The 21,213-nt window shown below is 39.7% G+C and overlaps 1 protein-coding gene across 3 annotated transcripts in view; it reads left to right on the top strand.

The window, feature by feature from the left end:
- LOC133577034 (soluble guanylate cyclase 88E-like) overlaps positions 1–20,961 on the top strand; it is a 62,345-nt gene extending 41,384 nt beyond the window's left edge. For 2 of the 3 annotated variants that reach the window (XM_061930526.2, XM_061930528.2), the window contains exons 16-19: positions 5,320–5,409; positions 10,729–10,887; positions 16,109–16,246; positions 20,339–20,959. In XM_061930526.2, coding sequence (XP_061786510.1) covers positions 5,320–5,409; positions 10,729–10,887; positions 16,109–16,246; positions 20,339–20,491 — 540 coding nt within the window. In that variant the 3' untranslated portion in view covers positions 20,492–20,959. Of the gene's footprint in view, positions 1–5,319; positions 5,410–10,728; positions 10,888–16,108; positions 16,247–20,338 lie in introns of all 3 variants that reach the window. The other variant, XM_061930525.2, reaches the window with a different exon arrangement.
- Positions 20,962–21,213: the final 252 nt, after the last annotated feature.

Below are 21,213 nucleotides of genomic sequence, written 5' to 3'. Positions count from 1 at the left end.
GTGTAACACAATATACAAGAACATAACACAATATACAAGAACATAACACAATATACAAGAACATAATACTATGTAGTGTAACACAATACAATACACAAGAACATAACACAATATACAAAAACATAACACAATGTAGTGTGACACAATATACAAGAAGATAACACAATGTAGTGTGACACAATATACAAGAACATAACACAATGTAGTGTGACACAATACACAAGAACATAACACAATGTAGTGTAACACAATACACAAGAACATAACACAATACACAAGAACATAACACAATGTAGTGTAACACAATATACAAGAACGTAACACAATATACAAGAACATAACACAATGTAGTGTAACACAATATACAAGAACATAACACAATGCAACATATCAAATTTCAACGTAATGACATTTAACCTAACACAATAAAAAGCAACACAATGCAGAAAAACACAAATGTAACCTCATGCAATTGTAAGATAATACAGTTTAGTGAAACTCAATGTAGTCTAGCTCAATGTAGCTTAACTCAATGTAGCCTAAGTCAATGTAGACTAACTTAATATAACCTAACTCAATATAACCTAACTCAATGTAGCCTAACTCAATGTAGACCAACTCAATGTAACCTAACTCAATGTAGACCAGTGGTTCTCAAACTTTTTTTGTCATCCCCCACTTTGGACAAGGGGGAGTTTTCAAGCCCCACCTGCCCCCATCGCCCCAACAGAGCGCTAATGCCAAGCTTTAACATTTTCAAATTTATTGAACATCAAGTTGTTTACATTCGAACTCAATAACATAAAATAACATTAAGTTCAATAATAAATAAAATAACTGTGCAGCTGTGGTATAACTTGCATCAAGTTCAATAATAAATCAAAAAAAGTGTTATAACTTGCATCAAGTTCAATAATAAATCAAAAAAAGTGTTATAACTTGCATCAAGTTCAATAATAAAAAAAAAAAAGTGTTATAACTTGCATCACGTTCAATAATAAATCAAAAAAGTGTTATAACTTGCATCAAGTTCAATAATAAATCAAATAAGTGTTATAACTTGCATCAAGTTCAATAATAAATCAAAAAAAGTGTTATAACTTGCATCAAGTTCAATTATAAATCAAATAACTTGCATCAAGTTCAATAATAAATCAAAAAAAGTGTTATAACTTGCATCAAGTTCAATAATAAATAAAACAAAAGTGTTATAACTTGCATCAAGTTCAATAATAAATCAAAAAAAGTGTTATAACTTGCATCAAGTTCAATAATAAATAAAACAAAAGTGTTAACTTGCATCAAGTTCAATAATAAATCAAAAAAAGTGTTATAACTTGCATCAAGTTCAATAATAAATCAAAAAAAGTGTTATAACTTGCATCAAGTTCAATAATAAATCAAATAACTTGCATCAAGTTCAATAATAAATAAAATAAAAGTGCCACTTTGCAATCTTTGCAAAAAAAAAAAGAGGAGTTATGCATTTGGCAAGACAGGGCAAGTGACAGCACTTTCCCCCAGGAGAGCCACCTTGCTTCACTGTGAAACAGCACGGCTGTATGATCAGCTCCCATTTCCTCACACAGTGCAGAGAACAGTCGTACTTTCAGTGGTCGTGTTTTGATCAAATTGACCGCGCTCACAACATCTGTTAAAACCTCATTGAGTTCGGGGCTGAGCTGCCTTGACGCGAGTGCTTCCCGGTGAATGACACAGTGTGTGCCCGTCACATTTTTGTTTCTCTGCAGGCGCTGGCTCTGGCTCGACGACCTTTGAAGTGCGAGTCACAAATGTATATATTTGTGTAATTGTGGTCCACACATTAGCCTGCTACCCATCCGCGCGAAAGTTTGTTCCGCTTAGCCCCGCCCCCATTAGTTACTGTTGCTATGTCTGTCAAACTTTCGCTCCTACCGAGAAATATAAAGCCTACAGTAAAAATAAGTACCGGTAATTTCCATTTATTCCCACACTTTGAGAAACGCTCATGTAGACTAACTCAATGTAGCCTAAGTCAATGTAGCCTAACTCAATGTAGCCTAACTCAATGTAGCCTAACTCAATGTAGCCTAACTCAATATAACCTAACTCAATGTAGCCTAACTCAATGTAGACCAACTCAATGTAACCTAACTCAATGTAGACTAACTCAATGTAGCCTAAGTCAATGTAGCCTAACTCAATGTAGCCTAACACAGAGTAGCGTAACTCAATGTAGACTAACTCAATATAGGTTATATTGAGTTAGGCTATATTGAGTTAGGCTACATTGACTTAGGCTACATTGACTTAGGCTACATTGAGTTAGTCTACATTGAGTTAGGTTACATTGAGTTGGTCTACATTGAGTTAGGCTAAATTGAGTTAGTCTGTATTGAGTTACGCTACTCTGTGTTAGGCTACAATGAGTTAGGTTATATTGAGTTAGGCTAACTCATTGTAGCCTAACACAGAGTAGCCTAACTCAATGTAGACTAAATCAATGTAGACCAACTCAATGTAGCCTAACTCAATGTAGACTAACTCGGATCCTAATCCGGAGGGTGTGTTCCAACTATCGTGGGATCACACTCCTCAGCCTTCCCGGTAAGGTCTATTCAGGTGTACTGGAGAGGAGGCTACGCCGGATAGTCGAACCTCGGATTCAGGAGGAACAGTGTGGTTTTCGTCCTGGTCGTGGAACTGTGGACCAGCTCTATACTCTCGGCAGGGTCCTTGAGGGTGCATGGGAGTTTGCCCAACCAGTCTACATGTGCTTTGTGGACTTGGAGAAGGCATTCGACCGTGTACCCCGGGAAGTCCTGTGGGGAGTGCTCAGAGAGTATGGGGTAACGGACTGTCTTATTGTGGCAGTTCGCTCCCTGTATGATCAGTGTCAGAGCTTGGTCCGCATTGCCGGCAGTAAGTCGGACACGTTTCCAGTGAGGGTTGGACTCCGCCAAGGCTGCCCTTTGTCACCGATTCTGTTCATAACCTTTATGGACAGAATTTCTAGGCGCAGTCAGGGCGTTGAGGGGATCTGGTTTGGTGGCTGCAGGATTAGGTCTCTGCTATTTGCAGATGATGTGGTCCTGATGGCTTCCTCCGGCCAAGATCTTCAGCTCTCACTGGATCGGTTCGCAGCCGAGTGTGAAGCGACTGGGATGGGAATCAGCACCTCCAAGTCCGAGTCCATGGTTCTCTCCCGGAAAAGGGTGGAGTGCCATCTCCGGGTTGGGGAGGAGATCTTGCCCCAAGTGGAGGAGTTCAAGTACCTCGGAGTCTTGTTCACGAGTGGGGGAAGAGTGGATCGTGAGATCGACAGGCGGATCGGTGCGGCGTCTTCAGTAATGCGGACGCTGTATCGATCCGTTGTGGTGAAGAAGGAGCTGAGCCGGAAGGCAAAGCTCTCGATTTACCGGTCGATCTACGTTCCCATCCTCACCTATGGTCATGAGCTTTGGGTCATGACCGAAAGGACAAGATCACGGGTACAAGCGGCCGAAATGAGTTTCCTCCGCCGGGTGGCGGGGCTCTCCCTTAGAGATAGGGTGAGAAGCTCTGTCATCCGGGAGGAGCTCAAAGTAAAGCCGCTGCTCCTTCACATCGAGAGGAGCCAGATGAGGTGGTTCGGGCATCTGGTCAGGATGCCACCCGAACGCCTCCCTAGGAAGGTGTTTCGGGCACGTCCGACCGGTAGGAGGCCACGGGGAAGACCCAGGACACGCTGGGAAGACTATGTCTCCCGGCTGGCCTGGGAACGCCTCGGGATCCCCCGGGAGGAGCTGGACGAAGTGGCTGGGGAGAGGGAAGTCTGGGCTTCCCTGCTTAAGCTGCTGCCCCCGTGACCCGACCTCGGATAAGCGGAAGAAGATGGATGGATGGATGGATAACTCAATCTAACATAACTCAATGTAGACTAACTCAATGTAGCTTAACTCAATTTAGCCTAACTCAATGTAGCCTAACTCAATGTAGACTAACACAATGTAGCTTAACTCAATGTAGCTTAACTCAATGTAGACTCACTCAATGTAGACTAACTAAATGTAGACTTATAAAACTGGTGGGGTTCGGTACCTCCAACAAGGTTAAGAACCACTGCCTTAAAACAAGTAACTCAATGTAGACTAACTCAATGTAGACTAACTAAATGTAGACATATGAAACTGGTGGGGTTCGGTACCTCCAACAAGGTTAAGAACCACTGCCTTAAAACAAGTAACTCAATGTAGACTAACTCAATGTAGACTAACTCAATGTAGACATATGAAACTGGTGGGGTTCGGTACCTCCAACAAGGTTAAGAACCACTGCCTTAAAACAAGTAACTCAATGTAGACTAACTCAATGTAGACTAACTAAATGTAGACATATTAAACTGGTGGGGTTCGGTACCTCCAACAAGGTTAAGAACCACTGCCTTAAAACAAGTAACTCAATGTAGACTAACTCAATGTAGACTAACTAAATGTAGACATATGAAACTGGTGGGGTTCGGTACCTCCAACAAGGTTAAGAACCACTGCCTTAAAACAAGTAACTCAATGTAGACTAACTCAATGTAGACTAACTCAATGTAGACATATGAAACTGATGGGGTTCGGTACCTCCAACAAGGTTAAGAACCACTGCCTTAAAACAAGTAACTCAATGTAGACTAACTCAATGTAGACTAACTAAATGTAGACATATGAAACTGGTGGGGTTCGGTACCTCCAACAAGGTTAAGAACCACTGCCTTAAAACAAGTAACTCAATGTAGACTAACTCAATGTAGACTAACTCAATGTAGACATATGAAACTGATGGGGTTCGGTACCTCCAACAAGGTTAAGAACCACTGCCTTAAAACAAGTAACTCAATGTAGACTAACTCAATGTAGACTAACTAAATGTAGACATATTAAACTGGTGGGGTTCGGTACCTCCAACAAGGTTAAGAACCACTGCCTTAAAACAAGTAACTCAATGTAGACTAACTCAATGTAGACTAACTAAATGTAGACTTATGAAACTGGTGGGGTTCGGTACCTCCAACAAGGTTAAGAACCACTGCCTTAAAACAAGTAAAACACTCTAACATAAAAGCTTAGAGAGAAATCAGCCAGAAAATAAGCAAATATCATCCTTATTTGAGATATTTCATCTTACTTAGATTTCACTTTTTGCAGTGTGAGCACATGACAAGTGTGGCATAAAGCAATGTAATTAAGCCATGCAGCTTACAGGAATGTGATGGAATGTCACGGAACGTTACGTTAAGTAACACAAGCTGATGCAGTGTAACACAACATGATTATCTGTCTATCTTACCTTGTCTGTTCTCTCCACCAGGAGATGCACATCCAGCTCAGCAGTGCCACCTATGAGCACCTGAAAGGAAGCCACTTTATTTTTGAAAGAAGAGGCATCATCACCATCAAGGTCAGAGGTCAAATGTGTCATACTTATCAACAAAAAGAAGTGCTGTAGGACATGTGACTAACACGGCGTGCTAACGTGTCAACAGTAAATATGAATATAAATATAAATTTGTATCTGCCGTTACAAAACCTTCCCCCAGGCTGGTATCGCTGCAAATGGAAGATGGCGTGTATCAGCAAGCCAACAAAAAATATTTTCTGAATTATTTACAAAAATATAATAGTTTGCAATGTTTTGGCTCTGGGCGGTGAACATGTTTAGCATTCGGAGCGGGAAAGTGAAGCTTGACTACGATTTCGGATAATGCCAGCAAAGTTCCGTCTAAAGCTGCTCACAGAAAAAGTTTCTATCATTAGACCGTCAGTCCCTGGAATATAATGTGTGTACACCAGGGGTGTCGCACTCAAGGCCCTCGGACCACATATGGCCAGCCAATTATCAATCAATCAATCAATGTTTACTTATATAACCCTAAATCACAGAGTGAGAGTCCAGTCCATAGTGGATCTAATATAATAGTGAGAGTCCAGTCCATAGTGGATCTAACATAATAATAGTGAGAGTCCAGTCCATAGTGGATCTAACATAATAGTGAGAGTCCAGTCCATAGTGGATCTAACATAATAATAGTGAGAGTCCAGTCCATAGTGGATCTAACATAATAGTGAGAGTCCAGTCCATAGTGGATCTAACATAATAGTGAGAGTCCAGTCCATAGTGGATCTAACATAATAGTGAGAGTTCAGTCCATAGTGGATCTAACATAATAGTGTGAGAGTCCAGTCCATAGTGGATCTAACATAATAGTGTGAGAGTTCAGTCCATAGTGGATCTAACATAATAGTGTGAGAGTTCAGTCCATAGTGGATCTAACATAATAGTGTGAGAGTCCAGTCCATAGTGGATCCAACATAATAGTGAGAGTCCAGTCCATAGTGGATCTAACATAATAGTGTGAGAGTCCAGTCCATAGTGGATCTAACATAATAGTGAGAGTCCAGTCCATAGTGGATCTAACATAATAGTGAGAGTCCAGTCCATAGTGGATCTAACATAATAGTGAGAGTCCAGTCCATAGTGGATCTAACATAATAGTGAGAGTCCAGTCCATAGTGGATCTAACATAATAGTGAGAGTCCAGTCCATAGTGGATCTAACATAATAGTGTGAGAGTCCAGTCCATTGTGGATCTAACATAATAGTGTGAGAGTCCAGTCCATAGTGGATCTAACATAATAGTGAGAGTCCAGTCCATAGTGAATCTAACATAATAGTGTGAGAGTCCAGTCCATAGTGGATCTAACATAATAGTGTGAGAGTCTAGTCCATAGTTGATCTAACATAATAGTGAGAGTCCAGTCCGTAGTGGATCTAACATAATAGTAAGAGTTCAGTCCATAGTGGATCTAACATAATAATGAGAGTCCAGTCCATAGTGGATCTAACATCATAGCGAGAGTCCAGTCCATAGTGGATCTAACATTATAGTGAGAGTCCAGTCCATATTGGATCTAACATAATAGCGAGAGTCCAGTCCATAGTGGATCTAACATAATAGTGAGAGTCCAGTCCATAGTGGATCTAACATAATAGTGTGAGAGTCCAGTCCATAGTGGATCTAACATAATAGTGTGAGAGTCCAGTCCATAGTGGATCTAACATAATAGTGTGAGAGTCCAATCCATAGTGGATCTAACATAATAGTGTGAGAGTCTAGTCCATAGTGGATCTAACATAATAGTGTGAGAGTCCAGTCCATACTGGATGTAACATAATAGTGAGAGTCCAGTCCATAGTGGATCTAACATAATAGTGTGAGAGTCCAGTCCATACTGGATGTAACATAATAGTGAGAGTCCAGTCCATAGTGGATCTAACATAATAGTGTGAGAGTCCAGTCCATAGTGGATCTAACATAATAGTGTGAGAGTCCAGTCCATAGTGGATCTAACATAATAGTGTGAGAGTCCAGTCCATAGTGGATGTAACATAATAGTGAAAGTCCAGTCCATAGTGGATCTAACATAATAGTGTGAGAGTCCAGTCCATAGTGGATTTAACATAATTGTGAGAGTCCAGTCCATAGTGGATCTAACATAATAGTGAGAGTTCAGTCCATAGTAGATCTAACATAATAGTGTGAGAGTCCAGTCCATAGTGGATCTAACATAATAGTGTGAGAGTCCAGTCCATAGTGGATCTAACATAATAGTGTGAGAGTCCAGTCCATACTGGATCTAACATAATAGTGAGAGTCCAGTCCATAGTGGATCTAACATAATAGTGAGAGTCCAGTCCATAGTGGATCTAACATAATAGTGTGAGAGTCTAGTCCATAGTGGATCTAACATAATAGTGAGAGTCCCGTCCATAGTGGATCTAACATAATAGTGAGAGTCCAGTCCATAGTGGGTCTAACATAATAGTGAGAGTCCAGTCCATAGTGGATCTAACATAATAGTGAGAGAGTCCAGTCCATAGTGGATCTAACATAATAGTGTGAGAGTCCAGTCCATAGTGGATCTAACATACTAGTGTGAGAATTCAGTCCATAGTGGATCTAACATAATAGTGTGATAGTCCAGTCCATAGTGGATCTAACATAATAGTGTGAGTCAAGTCCATAGTGGATCTAACATAATAGTGTGAGAGTCCAGTCCATACTGGATCTAACATAATAGTGAGAGTCCAGTCCATAGTGGATCTAACATAATAGTGAGAGTCCAGTCCATAGTGGATCTAACATAATGGTGAGAGTCCAGTCCATAGTGGATCTAACATAATAGTGTGAGAGTCCAGTCCATAGTGGATCTAACATAATAGTGTGAGAGTCCAGTCCATACTGGATGTAACATAATAGTGAGAGTCCAGTCCATAGTGGATCTAACATAATAGTGTGAGAGTCCAGTCCATAGTGGATCTAACATAATAGTGTGAGAGTCCAGTCCATAGTGGATGTAACATAATAGTGAGAGTCCAGTCCATAGTGGATCTAACATAATAGTGTGAGAGTCCAGTCCATAGTGGATCTAACATAATAGTGTGAGAGTCCAGTCCATAGTGGATCTAACATAATAGTGTGAGAGTCCAGTCCATAGTGGATCTAACATAATAGTGAGAGTCCAGTCCATAGTGGATCTAACATAATAGTGTGAGAGTTCAGTCCATTGTGGATCTAACATAATAGTGTGAGAGTCCAGTCCATAGTGGATGTAACATAATAGTGAGAGTCCAGTCCATAGTGGATCTAACATAATAGTGAGAGTCCAGTCCATAGTGGATCTAACATAATAGTGTGAGAGTCCAGTCCATAGTGGATCTAACATAATAGTGAGAGTCCAGTCCATAGTGGATCTAACATACTAGTGTGAGAATTCAGTCCATAGTGGATCTAACATAATAGTGTGAGAGTCCAGTCCATAGTGGATCTAACATAATAGTGAGAGTCCAGTCCATAGTGGATCTAACATACTAGTGTGAGAATTCAGTCCATAGTGGATCTAACATAATAGTGTGATAGTCCAGTCCATAGTGGATCTAACATAATAGTGAGAGTCCAGTCCATAGTGGATCTAACATAATAGTGTGAGAGTCCAGTCCATAGTGGATCTAACATAATAGTGAGAGTCCAGTCCATAGTGGATCAAACATAATAGTGAGAGTCCAGTCCATAGTGGATCTAACATAATAGTGAGAGTCCAGTCCATAGTGGATCTAACATAATAGTGAGAGTCCAGTCCATAGTGGATCTAACATAATAGTGAGAGTCCAGTCCATAGTGGATCTAACATAATAGTGAGAGTTCAGTCCATAGTAGATCTAACATAATATTGTGATAGTCCAGTCCATAGTGGATCCAACATAATAGTGTGAGAGTCCAGTCCATAGTGGATCTAACATAATAGTGAGAGTCCAGTCCATAGTGGATCTAACATAATAGTGAGAGTCCAGTCCATAGTGGATCTAACATAATAGTGAGAGTTCAGTCCATAGTGGATCTAACATATAGTGAAAGTCCAGTCCATAGTGGGGCCGGTAGGAGACCATCCCGAGTGGAGACGGGTCAGCAGTGCAGAGATGTCCCCAACCGATGCACAGGCGAGCGATCCACCCCGGGTCCCGACTCTGGGCAGCCAGCACTTCATCCATGGCCATAATTATCTATCTATCATTATTATGATATTTGATTAGTATTAGAACCGGCCCACAGTTCCCAGCCGCCCGCTGCGGTTTTGCACGTACCAATACTCCATCAGTGTTGGCGCTAGGAACTTTCAAAATGTGGTCCCAGGGACCCCATCAAGTCATAAAAATGAGGTCCCACAGTAAATGTTTGGGGTCCCACTTTTTTGTAAGCGTTTTGAAAACAAATGCTAAATGTATCCTGTTATATCTCACATTCTATATTGTGTTTTGGAAAAAGGTTGTCATGAACGTTACTTGATTTATTTTAAAAAATAATACAAAAGAAAACACATATTTATGCAATGTTTCCAGTTATAAACATTCATTCACTTTCTTCTTTCCTTCACCGCTGCCAGTATCTTTTTCTATATTTTTATTGTACTATTTGTTCTATTTTTGGCCAAAGTAGGACAAAGAAAACAATCGGAAGTTGTATTTATTTTTTTATTTTTAATGTCATGATTTTAATAGTCCGGCCTGCGTGTGCACAGATTTTCCTCCATGCGGCCCCTGAGCTAAAATGTGTTTGACACCTCTGATGTACACCAATTGTGTGTAGAATGTGTGCCAATAACAAGACATTGAGCTAGTGTTTCTTAACCATAGGGCCGGGGCCCACTGTTGGGCCACGAATGCCCCCTAGAAAATATGTTTCTCAGTTGTAATACACTTTTCCACCACTTGTGGCAGTATCAAACAAACAGAAGAAGCTAGAGCTCAAGTCAGAGAAGTTTCTATTTCTGACTAAATTGGTGAATTTGCACTTAGTTTTACCGAAAGTTTGTTGTAAAAAAAACATTATTATTTATCATAAATTTTGTGATAATTTCTTAATTTCAACACTTCGTAATTGTATGTACATTTAATTTTTATTAGCTGTTTTGCAGTATATTTGATTAGAAGTTATTTTTGTAATCAGCTTGACCAAAGCCTTGATACTGATCTTTGTGATGAACACATGTTTTCATATCGTTTGACAAAATCCTGTTAAACTGAAAGTAGGTTAGATTTAAATATTGAATACAATTAAAATCAAGAGTTAAATGACCAACATTTGATAATGTTGGTAATGCCCTTGAAAAAGGTTAAGAACCCCTGCGTTGAGACTTTCCTTCCATCCTGTTCATCTTTCAGGGCAATGTAGAGATCGAGACCTACTGGCTGAAAGGAAAGCGGGACAAAGACGGCAACGCTCAAGCGGCGTGTCCTCAATTTGAGACCCAGACCATCAGCAAGGCCATCAGCAAGGCCACGGTCCTTGGGACTGAAGCCACAAGAGATGAGGAAGGACTGGTAGGAAGAACACAAAATCACTTGCAGTGGAACCTCCATTTAACAACTTAATTGGTTCTTCAACATGGTAAAGTAAAGTTCGTAAAAAGAAGCAGAGTTCCCCATAAGAATCAATGTAAACATGAATAATTAGCAGGGATGTCCGATAATGGCTTTTTATTCCGATATTGTCCAACTCTTTAATTACCGATACCGATATCAACCGATACCGATATATACAGTCGTGGAATTAACACATTATTATGCCTAATTTGGACAACCAGGTATGGTGAAGATAAGGTCCTTTAAAAAAAATAAAATAAAATAAGTAAATGAAAAACATTTTCTTGAATAAAAAAGAAAGTAAAACAATATAAAAACAGATACATAGAAACTAGTAATTAATGAAAATGAGTAGAATGAAGTGTTAAAGGTTAGTACTATTAGTGGACCAGCAGCACGCACAATCACGTGTGCTTACGGACTGTATCCTTGCAGACTGTATTGATATATATTGATATATAATGTAGGAACCTACCAGAATATTAATAACAGAAAGAAACAACCCTTTTGTGTGAAAGAGTGTGAATGGGGGAGGGAGGTTTTTTGGGTTGGTGCACTAATTGTAAGTGTATCTTGTGTTTTTTATGTTGATTTAATAAAAAAAATAATGATAATTAAATTAAAAAAAAACAAAAAACGATACCGATAATAAAAAAAACGATACCGATAATTTCCGATATGACATTTTAAAGCATTTATCGACATCTCTAATATTTAGTTTGTAAAAAGTCCCTATTTTAGTAAAAAAAACTGCACACTTTGAAGATACCATAATATATATATATATATATATATATATATATATATATATATATATATATATATATATATATATATATATATATATATGTCTTAATAAGGTTATGGAACAATCACAAGGCTTCTTTCAGGAACAAAAACCTGCGAAATACCACAGAACTCAGCAAACACATTTGGGACCTCAAAGACAATAATGTTGAATATTCAATAACATGGCAAATTCTTGCATCCAGCACACCTTACAATAGTGGTAATAAAAGATGCAACCTATGCTTGAAAGAGAAACTGTTTATTATTTACCGTCCAGACCTGTCATCCCTCAACAAGCGCAGCGAAATTGTCACAGCATGCCGCCATAGACGGAAACACCTCCTAGGTAACACATGAGCCAATCACCACGCCCCTAGGCCAGCCTGTACCCACCCACTCTGTGCCCTATATAAACCATGGTATGCGAATGCTCCCATTAAAATCTCCTGACGATTGAGGGTACCCCCCCTCATGAAACAGGCCTGTAGAGATGAAATAGTCTTGTGATTTTTTTTCCCACACATACATATATATATATATATATATATATATATATATATATATATATATATATATATATATATATATATATAGGTGTATATGTATATGTATAAATATATATATATATATATATATATATATATATATATATATATATGTGTATGTGTGGGGAAAAAAAATCACAAGAATATTTCATCTCTACAGGCCTGTTTCATGAGGGGGTTCCCTCAATCATCAGGAGATTTCAGAAATCTCCTGATGATTGAGGGAACCCCCTCATGAAACAGGCCTGTAGAGATGAAATAGTCTTGTGATTTTTTTTCCCACACATACATATATTGCGCTCTACTACGGTATCGAGCACTATTTTTTGGATAACCTTATTAAGACATATATATATATATATGTATATATTTTGTGAGGGGCGGCATGGCGTAGTGGGTAGGTTCGCTCCCCGCCTCTTACCATCCAAAAATCGCTGCCGTTGTGTCCTTGGGCGGGACACGCTTCCGTCAGTCTTACCACCACCAGGTGTGAATGATTGATGGGTTCTACATGTAAAGCAACTTAAGGTACTTAGAAAAGCGCTATATAAATCCCAGGTATTATTATTAAATCCCAGGTATTATTATATATATATGTGTATATGTACATGTATATATGTATATGTATATATGTATGTATATATGTATATGTATATATGTATACATATGGATGTATATATGTATATATATGTATGTATATGTATGTATATGTATGTATATATATGTATGTATGTATGTATGTATATCTATATATATATATATGTATATTTGTGATGAGGTGGCGACTTGTCCTGGGTGTACGCCGCCTTCCGGCCAATTGTAGCTAAGATATATGTATATATATATATTTATATATATGTATATATATATATATATATATATATATATATATATATATATATATATATATATATATATATATATATACATATATATATATATATATATATATATATATATATATATATATATATATATATATATATATATATATATATATATATATATTTTATTTTTTATTTTTTTTCAAACATTACCGCAAGCTTAAATGTCAACACACACACAAAAGTCTAATTGGTGCGTTTCAAAAACAAAAAAACAAAAAAGGAAATCAATTTACCTTTGAGTCTTTAGAGGGAGCAATATAACTTCATACAGGAATATTTGCGGCATTGTTGAAAACTCTGGGAATTTAGGAGTGACAAACAAGCATTGGCATCACGTAGTTGCTACTAGCGTTAGCACAATCTATCAGTGTGAGGCGATCCTTCATCGGTCTGTGTCCCGGTAGTGCTTTCTCCTTCGCTGTAACAAAGGTCCGCTGTGGCATCTCTTTTGGTATCATCACAATTAAAGAGTTGTTGCAGTACAAAGCCCCTTTCGCCGCAAGCCGCAGGCTAACTAGCTAAAATGCTAGCTCAAAGCGGTTGTCTCGCAACCCGAAGCTATACAGCGAGACCGTGAGAGTTTGGACATATTTCAAATATTTATCATCACACAAAGTGATCTGTAAGACGGACTGACACAGACCTGCACAAGGTACGACGATGGTGGAAATAAACTCGTCAGCCTCGAAGCTCTTAGAATTTTTTTTATTTTTTATCACAAACTATCAGTGTGAGGCGATCCTTCATCGGCTTGTGTCCCGGTAGCGCTTTTTCCTTCGCTGTAACAAAGGTCTGCTGTGGCATCTTTTTTGGTTTCATCACAATTAAAGATACTGTAATATTATACATCATAATTGGGATTTGTGTATAAATATTGTATATATTATATACTATATACAGGTAAAAGCCAGTAAATTAGAATATTTTGAAAAACTTGATTTATTTCAGTAATTGCATTCAAAAGGTGTAACTTGTACATTATATTTATTCATTGCACACAGACTGATGCATTCAAATGTTTATTTCATTTAATTTTGATGATTTGAAGTGGCAACAAATGAAAATCCAAAATTCCGTGTGTCACAAAATTAGAATATTACTTAAGGCTAATACAAAAAAGGGATTTTTAGAAATGTTGGCCAACTGAAAAGTATGAAAATGAAAAATATGAGCATGTACAATACTCAATGCTTGGTTGGAGCTCCTTTTGCCTCAATTACTGCGTTAATGCGGCGTGGCATGGAGTCGATGAGTTTCTGGCACTGCTCAGGTGTTATGAGAGCCCAGGTTGCTCTGATAGTGGCCTTCAACTCTTCTGCGTTTTTGGGTCTGGCATTCTGCATCTTCCTTTTCACAATACCCCACAGATTTTCTATGGGGCTAAGGTCAGGGGAGTTGGCGGGCCAATTTAGAACAGAAATACCATGGTCCGTAAACCAGGCACGGGTAGATTTTGCGCCGTGTGCAGGCGCCAAGTCCTGTTGGAACTTGAAATCTCCATCTCCATAGAGCAGGTCAGCAGCAGGAAGCATGAAGTGCTCTAAAACTTGCTGGTAGACGGCTGCGTTGACCCTGGATCTCAGGAAACAGAGTGGACCGACACCAGCAGATGACATGGCACCCCAAACCATCACCCAACTATGCAAATTTTGCATTTCCTTTGGAAATCGAGGTCCCAGAGTCTGGAGGAAGACAGGAGAGGCACAGGATCCACGTTGCCTGAAGTCTAGTGTAAAGTTTCCACCATCAGTGATGGTTTGGGGTGCCATGTCATCTGCTGGTGTCGGTCCACTCTGTTTCCTGAGATCCAGGGTCAACGCAGCCGTCCACCAGCAAGTTTTAGAGCACTTCATGCTTCCTGCTGCTGACCTGCTCTATGGAGATGGAGATTTCAAGTTCCAACAGGACTTGGCGCCTGCACACAGCGCAAAATCTACCCGTGCCTGGTTTACGGACCATGGTATTTCTGTTCTAAATTGGCCCGCCAACTCCCCTGACCTTAGCCCCATAGAAAATCTGTGGGGTATTGTGAAAAGGAAGATGCAGAATGCCAGAACCAAAAACGCAGAAGAGTTGAAGGCCACTATCAGAGCAACCTGGGCTCTCATAACACCTGAGCAGTGCCAGAAACTCATCGACTCCATGCCACGCCGCATTAACGCAGTAATTGAGGTAAAAGGAGCTCCAACCAAGTATTGAGTATTGTACATGCTCATATTTTTCATTTTCATACTTTTCAGTTGGCCAACATTTCTAAAAATCCCTTTTTTGTATTAGCCTTAAGTAATATTCTAATTTTGTGACACACGGAATTTTGGATTTTCATTTGTTGCCACTTCAAATCATCAAAATTAAATGAAATAAACATTTGAATGCATCAGTCTGTGTGCAATGAATAAATATAATGTACAAGTTACACCTTTTGAATGCAATTACTGAAATAAATCAAGTTTTTCAAAATATTCTAATTTACTGGCTTTTACCTGTATATAACATGTAAATATTACATATATGTTATATTTATATTGCTACTATGGTACATTTTTAGTCTACTTTATACATTTTGTTTTCGCTCTCTTTTTATGCCCTTGTGTGCATTATCCTTTCCATCCTTTGTAACTGAGCTACTTTGTGGAACAATCTCCCTTGTGGATCATTAAAGTTTGTCTAAGTCCAAGTCTAAGTCTAAATGTGTGTCTACAGAATGTAAACAGGATGCCCCGTCTCTCCAAAATGGCCGTGTGTACAGGAAGTGATGTCGTCAAAATGGCAGTCCTCGATGGCTTCAAAGCGGCATGCAAAATGAACGAATGAAGCGTTTGTGTGCAGGGACATGGTTCGCCCACAGAGGCGTATTTAGCGCGATGTGAACGTTCTTAAACAGAAAAGGTCGCAAATAGAGTTCCACAGTTCTTGCTTTTTAAACTTATTTTGGAATTTTTCTTTCCTCACTCGCAGGTTTTCCCGCTGATGGCCGGCGAGGACGAGGACGACGTCAAATCCATTCCCTCTCATCGCATCAAGATGGAGATTTCGGGCCCTTCTCCGGAAGGGTCTACGGAGGAGTGTCGGGCGGAGGAGACGTCAGTCCATAAGGTACGGCGGTCGCACGTCGTTGTCGTCAAATGCTGCCAAAGAGCTCGCCTCACGCCTTCACCACCGCTCGATTCCCCTTGGGGGCGATGGACGGCTGAGTAGCGCTTATACAGCTGCAGCCGGCCGCCGTAGCTCCCATTCCCTCCCCTCTGTTGCAAGTCTTGTTGATTCTATGTAACATGTTTATGTGTTTTTGTCACGTTCAAACACTGAGGACATCTATTAAACAAGACAAAAGGCAAGGAATCAAACAGAGACAGAATTCAATTTGGACTCAATATTGAGGAGAGACATGGCCACTGCACTCTCTGTACAGTCCTGCACCACGCTCTGACGAAGAAGGTTTTCGTCTCCTCTTTTATTAGATATTCAATGTTCACGCACCAACACAAGTCTCATTAGAAATAGGAAGTATGTAAAACAGTCATTGTTTTCGGTCTCATTGAAGTTTAAGAAGAGGATGTCTCGGGCTGGGCTCTTCCTGGATCCAGCTGGGGCAGGTGTTGGAGGACAATGGATAACCCCTCCCGTCTCCTGACCACGGCAACTTCAAGAGGGCAGCGGGTCGTAAATAGCGTTGACCTCGGTTACCAAATAGTTTAGGGCTGCAGCTAACGATTATTTTTCTATCGATTAATCTATAGATTATTTTTTCGATTAATCGGTTAATCTATAGATTATTTTTTCGATTAATCTATAGATTATTTTTCCTATTACCGATTTTTTTATTTTTTTTAAATGAAGAGGAAAAAATAAATGTAGGCCATTTTTTTCAAAAGGCATGGCTTTTATTTACAAAAAAAAAAGTATGGCCACTAGTCAGTCAACATTGACAACAACATGACAAAATATTCTGTAACAATGTAAACATTTAAAACTTTTAACATTTAACAAAATTACAAGTAGCTTATTTGCTTTTTAATGTGCAAATATAAAAGTAAACATCCAGTGCAAATCTTAATATTCTGGAATAGTATAAGCATTTCAAAAGTAAAAGTATTGCTTATTTTGCTTTAAAATGTGCAAAAATAAAGATAAACATCCAATACAAAAAAGTGCAAAACGGAAATATTCTGTAACAAGTGTAAACATTTCAACAAAAGTAAAAGTATTGCTTATTTGCTAAAATGTGCAAAAATAAAGCTAAACATCCAATACAAAAACGTGTACAGTGTAAACATTTCAACAAAAGTAAAAGTATTGCTTATTTTGCTTAATAACACAACAATGATAGTATGATTAAAGTGAAAGTTAATTGTTGGTTTGTACATAGTATATGTAACTGTTAATGTTGTAAAAGGTATTTGCACAACTAATTAACGTTAGCGTTTGTGACACGTCTTGTGCCGTGGGGTTCTTTCAGGACCGACAGACTGAACGCCAGACGGCTTTGCCAGGTTTACAATCTTTTAATTTTACACAAAGTCTTTTCTCTTCCAACTGCGCGGATCGCGCACCTGGGCACGATTGCGGCGTCGCTCCCGGCGCGCCCCGCCTCGCCGCTCGCTCGCCGCCGCCGCCGCCTCTCCACAGCGTTAAAGAGGAGCGCGTCTTTGTAAACACTGAACAGGCACGCCAAACGCGCCTCTCAGAGCGAAACGGTGCTTTAGTTTATGAATTTACAACGCAGATACAAATGACACATTCATGTTTTTGTGTAATAATGACAACGTATACGCACGCGGACGATTGACTTGTTGATGGTGATGGCAAGAACGCTGTCGGGGGTTTTCTTTTCAAATGTTCGTTCATAGCCGTTGTGCTGCTATGATAGGCCATTTCCGCTCGACACAGTGTGCATACAACAACATTATTAGGCTGTTTATTGAAATACTCCCACACTTTTGACGACTTTTGGCGTGCTTTTTTCCCCTCGCTCGCATCGTCTGCTTTGCGCTCCGCCATGACAGTAAAGTAGTGTGACGTAAATATGCGACGCGCCGACGCACAAAAACGGCGTCGACGTATTTACGTAACCGACTACGTCGACGCGTCGTTTCAGCCTTAAAATAGTTGGAAGAGAGTTTGTGAAATACTTCAGAGAGAGTTCGTTTAACACTTCAAAGAGAGTTCCTCTGGAAGTTGAGCAGATCCTGCCATCTGTCCGTGTTGAAATCACAGTGGCGTTTCACGAGCCTTCTTCCTCTTGTTAGGCCTCGAAAGACAGCATTCATCTTCTTATCAGGAACATAATGTAATACAAAGTTTCTTTTGTGATAACTTACAAACAATTATTCCAACAGTTATATGGCTATGAGGTTTTTTTTTCTCTTGGCCTCAGTCTGGAACCCCTTTCAAGAGTCCAGCCTTTGACTGAATATTCACCTGTTTCCCACCTTTTTAAGGGGCGCCGTAAGTGGCTGACCCGTCAGCGGTCCTGTCTTGTCTCCTGTAGTGTATGTCTGCTCTTAGTGGGACTGTGCTGAAAACGTAATTCCAGTTCTTATACAGGTAAAAGCCAGTAAATTAGAATATTTTGAAAAACTTGATTTATTTCAGTAATTGCATTCAAACGGTGTAACTTGTACATTATATTTATTCATTGCACACAGACTGATGCATTCAAATGTTTATTTCATTTAATTTTGATGATTTGAAGTGGCAACAAATGAAAATCCAAAATTCCGTGTGTCACAAAATTAGAATATTACTTAAGGCTAATACAAAAAAGGGATTTTTAGAAATGTTGGCCAACTGAAAAGTATGAAAATGAAAGATATGAGCATGTACAATACTCAATACTTGGTTGGAGCTCCTTTTGCCTCAATTACTGCGTTAATGCGGCGTGGCATGGAGTCGATGAGTTTCTGGCACTGCTCAGGTGTTATGAGAGCCCAGGTTGCTCTGATAGTGGCCTTCAACTCTTCTGCGTTTTTGGGTCTGGCATTCTGCATCTTCCTTTTCACAATACCCCACAGATTTTCTATGGGGCTAAGGTCAGGGGAGTTGGCGGGCCAATTTAGAACAGAAATACCATGGTCCGTAAACCAGGCACGGGTAGATTTTGCGCTGTGTGCAGGCGCCAAGTCCTGTTGGAACTTGAAATCTCCATCTCCATAGAGCAGGTCAGCAGCAGGAAGCATGAAGTGCTCTAAAACTTGCTGGTAGACGGCTGCGTTGACCCTGGATCTCAGGAAACAGAGTGGACCGACACCAGCAGATGACATGGCACCCCAAACCATCACCCAACCATGCAAATTTTGCATTTCCTTTGGAAATCGAGGTCCCTGAGTCTGGAGGAAGACAGGAGAGGCACAGGATCCACGTTGCCTGAAGTCTAGTGTAAAGTTTCCACCATCAGTGATGGTTTGGGGTGCCATGTCATCTGCTGGTGTCGGTCCACTCTGTTTCCTGAGATCCAGGGTCAACGCAGCCGTCTACCAGCAAGTTTTAGAGCACTTCATGCTTCCTGCTGCTGACCTGCTCTATGGAGATGGAGATTTCAAGTTCCAACAGGACTTGGCGCCTGCACACAGCGCAAAATCTACCCGTGCCTGGTTTACGGACCATGGTATTTCTGTTCTAAATTGGCCCGCCAACTCCCCTGACCTTAGCCCCATAGAAAATCTGTGGGGTATTGTGAAAAGGAAGATGCAGAATGCCAGACCCAAAAACGCAGAAGAGTTGAAGGCCACTATCAGAGCAACCTGGGCTCTCATAACACCTGAGCAGTGCCAGAAACTCATCGACTCCATGCCACGCCGCATTAACGCAGTAATTGAGGCAAAAGGAGCTCCAACCAAGTATTGAGTATTGTACATGCTCATATTTTTCATTTTCATACTTTTCAGTTGGCCAACATTTCTAAAAATCCCTTTTTTGTATTAGCCTTAAGTAATATTCTAATTTTGTGACACACGGAATTTTGGATTTTCATTTGTTGCCACTTCAAATCATCAAAATTAAATGAAATAAACATTTAATGCATCAGTCTGTGTGCAATGAATAAATATAATGTACAAGTTACACCTTTTGAATGCAATTACTGAAATAAATCAAGTTTTTCAAAATATTCTAATTTACTGGCTTTTACCTGTATGTCTTGTACATGTGAAGAATGGACAATAATAAATCAAGTTGTTGTCTCCTCAGTCCCACTACAAAGACGCCTTACAGGACGGCCTGGAGGACGCTCACCTGGAGCTGGTGTCACCGGACTCTGACGGCGGGGACTCCATCATGGAGTCACATGACAGCTCCTCTGACTCCCACTGCTCCAAGAGCACAACGTGTTCTGTGTCCTGAACCCCGGTCTCTGGTAAAAGTCTTAACTGATGCTGTCGTCAGTCATTGACCTGTATTACTTTGTGTTGCTGCACTAAACATGATCCCAATTCCCAATATCTGACATGTGCTTGTTTGCCTTTTGGGCTGCTGACTGACAGAATATGACCTCATGGTATTTCATGAGACAGCTTAATCTATTTCATTTGAATATAAATAAGTCTGCACGTAGATTTTCCTTGCACCAACAAGTGTTCACTGCCATGTGGTTGAACATTTATGCTGTAGATATTTCTTGCAGTGTTGCCCGCTACTAACAACTGACTTTATTCTTCATCTGTGCTTGTTTGCATATCAATGAGCTTGAGCTCAGTGGAATTAAAGCAAGTTGGCTTCAAATGTGTGCACGGACTTGTTTGCTGTGGGCAGTCACAAGCATACTTGCCAACCCTCCCGAATTTTCCAGGAGACTCCCGAAAATCTCCCGATTTTCAGTCGGAGCTGGAGGCCACGCCCCCTCCAGCTCCATGCGGACCTGGGTGAGGGCAGCCTTTTTTTCACGACGGGAGGACAACAGGGTGACAAGAACTAAATCATCCAGACAAGAGATAAATTGTATTATTATGTTTATCTTACCTAAAAATAAATATATTTATTAATTAAAAAAAAAAAAATACAAATAAATAAATTGTTACTATATTTTGCTAAAAACATCAAAATTAATTGTATTTTTATTTGTATTT

This window comes from Nerophis lumbriciformis, linkage group LG36 (genome assembly GCF_033978685.3).
Source record: "Nerophis lumbriciformis linkage group LG36, RoL_Nlum_v2.1, whole genome shotgun sequence".
Taxonomy (NCBI): Eukaryota; Metazoa; Chordata; class Actinopteri; order Syngnathiformes; family Syngnathidae; genus Nerophis; species Nerophis lumbriciformis.
This window is presented reverse-complemented; position numbering and strand designations above follow the sequence as displayed.